Raw genomic sequence first — 7,437 nt, 5'->3', positions numbered from 1 at the left:
AACGAACCAATAGGAAGAGCAGCTAGCGATCTCTAACGCGCAAGCGCATATCCTTCTAGGTAGCGGGCAGCAGCCGCTTGAGGGAGGGACGAGGAGACCCAGCAACCCACAGAATTGAGAAATTTGACTGGCATTCAAGCTGCCCAATCAATAGCTGCCGCTGAGGGTGGGTCTGGGCGGGGTAAGCTTCAGCTTGAAGGAAGAACGTGAGCACGAAGCACTGAGGTGATTGGCTGAAGGCACTTCCGTTGATCATCTAGACGTTTCCTAGACTCCTCTGGCGCCGAAATGTCGTTCGTGGCAGGGGTTATTCGGCGGCTGGACGAGACAGTGGTGAACCGCATCGCGGCGGGGGAGGTTATCCAGCGGCCAGCTAATGCTATCAAAGAGATGATTGAGAACTGGTACGGAGGGAGTCGAGCCGGGCTCACTTAAGGGCTACGACTTAACGGGTCGCTCCTTTCAATGGTGCGGACACACCTCCTTGCCCGAGCAGAAGCATGTACAGCGCATGCCCACAACGGCGGAGGCCGCGGGGTTCCGTGATGTGCCTGTCAGGCCTTCTCCCTTTCCACAAACCGTGTGTTTTCTTTACCGCTCTCGCGAGACCTTGTAAGGGTTGTTTGGAGTGCAAGTGGAAGAATGTACTCAGTGTTGTCGTAATGGTACCGTTAACTAAGGAAGCCACTTAATTTAAAATGATGTATGCAGAAGATGCAAAGTTGAAAGATGTATAAAAGCTTAGGATGGGGAAAAAACCCTTTTTTTTCAGAGGATACTGCGTTACTATTTTCTTGCTTTTCATTCATTCCAGACATCATCTGTACACATCCAAAGGCACAATTCATTTTGAGTTTCATTCAAAACAAATCGTTTGTAGTTTTAGGACAGGCTGATGCACTCTGGGCTTGACTTCTGATTACCCTATTGTTAGATTAGTGACCCCACTTAGTGTTTTCCTGTCCTTTACTTGGGAGGGCGCAATTCGAAGATACCAGATTTCATGGGTCATCCGTGGATTTTGAAGCTTATAACTGTCACAAAAAATGTGGAGGGAAGAAATTGGAAACACGTGGAAGGAAAAGTGAGTGTGGACTATAAACTTCCAAAAAGACATGCCCAGAATACACCTAAACGTTATGTCAGATCATTTTGTTAAAATCAGTTGATGTTAGTGAGTCCGTATATTAATAGAAAAAAGAATGCTTCAGTTAGGAGTGGTAGAAACTATTCAGGGCAATGGGACTGAAAGAACAGTGGGTAGAAAGGACCACTGAAGGAAAGGAAGAGAATTGGAAGGTAGATGAAACAAGGATCAAGAAACCGGGGGATGTTTTCTCCTTTTCACTTGTAATAGTAGTAGCAGAAGCAGTGGCAGACTGGCTTTTGTTTCTACTATGTTAGAATGAATGACAGAACAACTGAGCCTCTTATTGTACTGTGCCAGAATACTGTAAAACAAAACTGAACGTACTAGCTTGGTGGCTTGTAATTAATTCCTTAAGTGGAGATTTTTTATTTTGTTTTATTTTAGTTTTTTTGAGTTGGAGTCTCACTTTGTCACCCAGGCTGGAGTGCAGTGGCGCGATCTCAGCTGACTGCAACCTCTGCCTCACGGGTTCAAGGGAGATTCTCCTGCCTCAGTCTCCCGAGTAGCTAGGACTATAGGCGTGTGCCACCACGCCTGGCTAATTTTTTGGATTATTATATATTTTTTTGAGATGAAATTTCGCTCTTATTGCCCAGGCTGGAATGCAATGGCACGCTCTCGGCTCACCGCAACCTCTACCTCCTGGGTTCAAGTGATTCTCCTACCTCAGCCTCCTGAGTAGCTGAGATTACAGGCATGTGCCACCATGCCCGGCTAATTTTGTATTTTTAGTAGAGACAGGATTTCACCATGTTAGCCAGGATGGTCTGGATCTCCTGACCTCAGGTGATCCACCCACCTCGGCCTCCCAAAGTGCTGGGATTACAAGCGTGAGCCACCGCGCCTGGCTCAAGTGGAGATTTTTATATGGAGTCCAGTTGAGATGACTAATACAACTTCAATACAGGGGCTCATGAGAAAGGTCTATAATGTTTTAAGTAACTTACTGTCTTCTTTCTTTTTTTTTTAAGATGAAGTCTTACTCTGTTGCCCAGGCTGAAGTGCAGTGGTGTGATCTTGGCTCACGGCAACCTCCGCCTCCTGGTTTCAAGCGATCTTCCTGCCTCAACCTCTGAAGTAGCTGGGAATACAGGCGTGCACGACCATGCCCAGCTACTTTTTTTATTTTTAGTGGAGATGGGGTTTCGCCATGTTGGCCAGGCTGGTCTTGAACTCCTTACTTCAGGTGATCCGCCCACCTCGGCCTCCCAAAGTGCTGGGATTACAGGCATGAGCCCCCATGCCCAGCCTATTATTTCTGAATAAAGAATTGTCTATGTGGGGAAGAGATAACTCTTTCTCATGCAGCCCATGATAGAAAATTTGTTTTCTCTAGCGGGTGGTCTATGCTTGTAGGCTACTCTTTGAAAGCACAAAAAATTTATTGACTTCTTTTCTTTTCTTTTTTTTTTTTTTTTTGAGACAGAGTTTTGCTCCTGTTGCCCAGGTTGGAGTGCAGTGGTGCGATCTCAGCTCATCGCAACCTCCACCTCCTGGGTTCATGTGATTCTCCTGCCTCAGCCTCCCAAGTAGCTGGGATTACAGGCATTTGCCACCATGCCCAGCTACTTTTGTATTTTTAGAAGAGATGGTGTTTCTCCATGTTGGTCAGGCTGGTCTCGAACTCCTGACCTCAGGTGATCCACCCGCCTCGGCCTCCCAAAGTGCTGGGATTACAGGCGTGAGCCATTGCGCCTGGCCAAAAAATTGATTGACTTCCTAAAGATTTGTTAACTTTCTACATTACTGTTTTTTTCTAACCTGCGTCATAAATGTAAAAGGGAATAGTAGAGAAAATCATTCAGAATTTGTATTTTTTAGTGACATTTTATTAGAGTCACTAAGGAACCTGAGGCTGAATAAAGTTCAGGTAAAAGTAAAATTAGTTAAGAAGAGGCATCTGCCAAAAGAAGTCTATTTTTAACTTCTTGCTATCTTTCCTAGAGGAACAGAAATAGTGCTGAATGTCCTGTTGGAAATGATGGTTGCTCTGCCATCTGTTCCCTCTCTCACACAGTGTGTAAACTTATACAGTGTATGAGCCTGTAAGACAAAGGAAAAACATGTTAATGAGGCACTGTTGTGTTTGTTTGGAGTTTGTTATCATTACTTGGCTCATATTAAAATATGTACATTAGAGTAGTTGCAGACTGATAAATTATTTTCTGTTTGATTTGCCAGTTTAGATGCAAAATCCACAAGTATTCAAGTGATTGTTAAAGAGGGAGGCCTGAAGTTGATTCAGATCCAAGACAATGGCACTGGGATCAGGGTAAGTAAAACCTCAAAGTAGCAGGATGTTTGTGCACTTCATGGAAGAGGCAGGACCTCTCTCTGTTCTGGAAACTAGGCTTTTGCAGATGGGATTTTTTCATTGAAAAATTCAACACCAACAATAAATGTTTATTGAGTACCTATTCTTTGCTGGGCATTGTTCAGGGGATGTGGCAGTGAATAAAATAGATTAAAATCTTTTCTGATGCTTACATTATAGTGGTGGGAGACAAAAAGGGTATAATAAATAGTATGTCAGATAGCATTAAGTGCTGTGGAGAAAACTAAAGCAGGGAGGAAGATAGTGTGTAAGCTGGAAAGGATGCAGTTAAATTGAGTGGTTCAGGAAGGCTTCCATGTGGATGTGATATTTGAGGGACCAGTGGAAGTCAAGGAGCAAATTGTGAGGCTACCTAAAGGTATTGGCATACAGAACAATATACGCAAAGACTATTAAATGGAAGCATACCTGACGTGTTAAAGGACTATGAAGGAGGCCGGTTTGTCAAGAGGCTGAAAAGGAAAAAGTAATAGGAGATGAGGTATGAGTGAGAACATGTAAATCCTTGTGGGCCAAGGTAAAATCTTTAGCTTTTTTTCTGAATATGGTGGGATACTATTAGAGGGTTTTAAGCAGAGGTTGCATGGTGTGGTGGGTTTTTTAAAAAAAATCCTTTGTCTTTCTATGTGGAAAATAGCAGGACAGGACAGAAGCAGTGTGCCCTGCAGACTGCTTGGTCGCAGTAAAGATGTAAGAAGCAGTGAGATTCTGGGTTGATTGTGGAGGCAAAGCTCTCAGAATTTGCTGATATAGGTTGTGAGAGAAAGAGGAATCAGGAATGATTTCAAGGTTTTGGTCTGGTAAATGGAAGAAGGAGTTGCTATTTACTAAGATGGGAAAGACTATGAAAGAAGCGGATTTTTGGAGAGATCAGAAGTTCATTTTGGGGCATGTTCAATTTAAGATGCCTGTTAGTTGGATGTTTATATGAGTTTGGAGTGCAGGGTGGAGATTTAGGGATGAATATTTGGTAGTTGTCTGCATTGTAAAGGTATTAAAAGCCACAAGAAGGCTGGGCGTGGTGGCTCATGCCTGTAATCCCAGCACTTTGGGAGGCCGAGGCAGGCAGATCACCTGAGGTCAGGAGTTCGAGACCAGCCTGACCAACATGGAGAAAACCCATCTCTACTAAAAATACATAATTAGCCGGGTATGGTGGCACATGCCTGTAATCCCTGCTACTCGGGAGGCTGAGGCAGGAGAATCGCTTGAACCCAGGAGGCAGAGGTTGCAGTGAGCCGAGATTGTGCCATTGCACTCCAGCTTGGGCAACAAGAGCGAAACTCCATCTCAAAGAAAAAAAAAAAAGCTTTGAGACTCACCTGAAAAGATGCTCAACATCATTAGTCATTAGGAAAATGAATAAAAACCACAGTGAGATACCACTTCATACCTATTAGTATGGCTGTTATCAAAAACAAAAACAAGTGTTTGCAAGGATGTAGAGACTGGAATTCTTGTGTATTGCTGGTGGGAATGTAAAATAGTGCAGGGTGCTGTGGAAAATGCTATGGCGATTCCTCAAGAAATTAAACAGAATTATCATATAATCAAATAATTCCACTTCTGAGTTATTCCCAAAAGAAGGGACGCAAGCAGATATTTGTACACTCATAATCATGGTAGCATTATTTACAGTAGCCAAAAGGTGAAAGCAGCCTAAGCGTCCATCTGTGGACGAATGGATAAACAAAATGGAATAATTTCAGCCTTAAATAGAAATAAAATATTGACAAATGTTGCAACATATACGCACCTTGAAGACATCATCTTAAGTTAAATAAGTCGGTCACTAAAGGACAAATATTGTATGATTCCTCTTATGAGGTTCCTAGAGTAGTCAAATTCATAGAGACAGTAGAGTGGTGGTTGTCAAGGGCCAGGGGGAGCGGGGAGAATGGAAATTATTGTTTAATGGGTACAGAGTTTCCGTTTGGGGAAGATGAAAAAATTCTGGAGATGGATCATGATGATAGTTACACAGCAGTGTGAATATAGTTAATGCCACAGAACGGTACATTTAAAAATGGTTAAGATGGAAAATTTTCTGTTACATGTATTTTACTGCAATTTTAAAAAATTAGAATTTTTTCCCCCCTTTTTTAGAGGCAGGATCTCACTCTATTGCCCACACTGGAGTGCAGTAGTGTAAGCATAGCTCACTGTAAACTTAAACTCCTGGGCTAAAGCAGTTCTCTCATCTCAGCCAGCTGAAGTAGTACCTGTAGGTGCACACCACCATGCCTGGCTATTTTTATTTTTGTTTTTGTAGAAATAAGGCCTTGCTTTGTTGCTAAGGCCTCCCAAAGTGCTGAGATTATAGGTGTGAGCCACTGTGACCAACCCTGGAGATTTTTTTTTTTTTTGAGACAGAGTCTTGCACTGTTGCCCAGGCTGGAGTGTAGTGGCGCGATCGCGGCTCACCATAACCTCCACCCGCTCCTGGGTTCACACCATTCTCCTGCATCAGCCTCCTGAGTAGCTGGGACTATAGGCACCTGCCACCATGCCCGGCTAATTTTTTGTATTTTTAGTAGAGACTGGGTTTCACCGTGTTAGCTAAGATGGTCTCGATTTCTTGACCTCGTGATCTGCCCACCTCGGCCTCTGAAAGTGCTGTAATTACAGGCATGAGCCACCGTGCCCGGCCGGAGATTTCTAAGAAAGAAACTTGTCAATTAAACAAACAACAAAAAGCCCTGAGACTGAATGAGATAATCAAGAGAGTATGTGTAGATAGAGAAGAGGTCCAAGGATGGCGTCTTGGGTGACTCTGATGTCAAGAAGTGAGGACATGAGGCAGAAACAGCAGTGACTGAGAAGGAGCCACCTAGTAAGAAAGGAGGAACACCAGGACAGTGTGGTATTCTGAATTCCAAACAAGGAAGTTACTGCGAATTTTAAAGCTCTTCTCAGGCTGGGCATGGTGGCTCACCCCTGTAGTCCCAGCACTTCGGGATGCTGAGGTGGGTAAATCACTTGAACTTACGTGTTCGAGACCAGCTTGGGCAACATGATGAAACCTCATCTCCACTAAAAATATAACAAATTAAGGTCAGATGTGGTGGCTCATGCCTGTAATCCTAGCGCTTTGGGAGATCAAGGCAGCCAGATCATTTGAGGCCAGGAGTTCGAGACCAGCATCTCCAGAATGGTGAAACCCCATCTCTACTAAAAATACAAGAAAAAATTAACCGAGCATGGTGGTACATACCTGTAATCCCAGCTACTTGGGAGACTGAGACATGAGAATTGCTTGAACCCGGGGGGCGGAGGTTGCAGTGAGCTGAGATCTTGTCACTGCACTCCAGCCTGGATGACACAAACTCTGTCTCAAAAAAAAAAAAAAAGAAAAAGAAAAAGAAAAAAGAAAAAAAGCTCTTCTTTTTTTTTTTTTTTTTTTTTTTGAGACGGAGTCTCGCTCTGTCGCCCAGGCTGGAGTGCAGTGGCCGGATCTCAGCTCACTGCAAGCTCCGTCTCCCGGGTTTACGCCATTCTCCTGCTTCAGCCTCCCGAGTAGCTGGGACTACAGGCGCCCGCTACGTCGCCCGGCTAGTTTTTTGTATTTTTTAGTAGAGACGGGGTTTCACCGTGTTAGCCAGGATGGTCTTGATCTCCTGACCTTGTGATCCGCCCGTCTCGGCCTCCCAAAGTGCTGGGATTACAGGCTTGAGCCACCGCGCCCGGCCAAAAAAGCTCTTCTAAGAGGATTTTTTTTCCTGGATTAAATCAAGAAAATGGGAATTCAAAAAGATTTGGAAAAATGAGTAACACAATTATTTACTCATCTTTTTGGTATCTAACAGAAAGAAGATCTGGATATTGTATGTGAAAGGTTCACTACGAGTAAACTGCAGTCCTTTGAGGATTTAGCCAGTATTTCTACATATGGCTTTCGAGGTGAGGTAAGCTAAAGATTCAAGAAATGTGCAAAATATCCTCCTGTGATGAC

General features: G+C 43.8%; 1 protein-coding gene across 1 annotated transcript in view; it reads left to right on the top strand.

Annotated features, from left to right (window-relative positions):
• The first annotated feature begins 90 nt into the window (after positions 1-90).
• The window catches only part of MLH1 (mutL homolog 1), a 55,253-nt gene continuing 47,906 nt past the window's right edge, over positions 91-7,437 (top strand). The window contains 3 exon segments of the mRNA XM_030930797.1: positions 91-404; positions 3,332-3,422; positions 7,292-7,390. Of these exon segments, the coding sequence (XP_030786657.1) occupies positions 289-404; positions 3,332-3,422; positions 7,292-7,390 (306 nt within the window). The 5' untranslated portion in view covers positions 91-288.

Source organism: Rhinopithecus roxellana, chromosome 1, assembly GCF_007565055.1.
Source record: "Rhinopithecus roxellana isolate Shanxi Qingling chromosome 1, ASM756505v1, whole genome shotgun sequence".
Taxonomy (NCBI): Eukaryota; Metazoa; Chordata; class Mammalia; order Primates; family Cercopithecidae; genus Rhinopithecus; species Rhinopithecus roxellana.
Note: the sequence above shows the minus strand (reverse complement) of the source record. Positions and strands in the feature narration are given on the sequence as shown.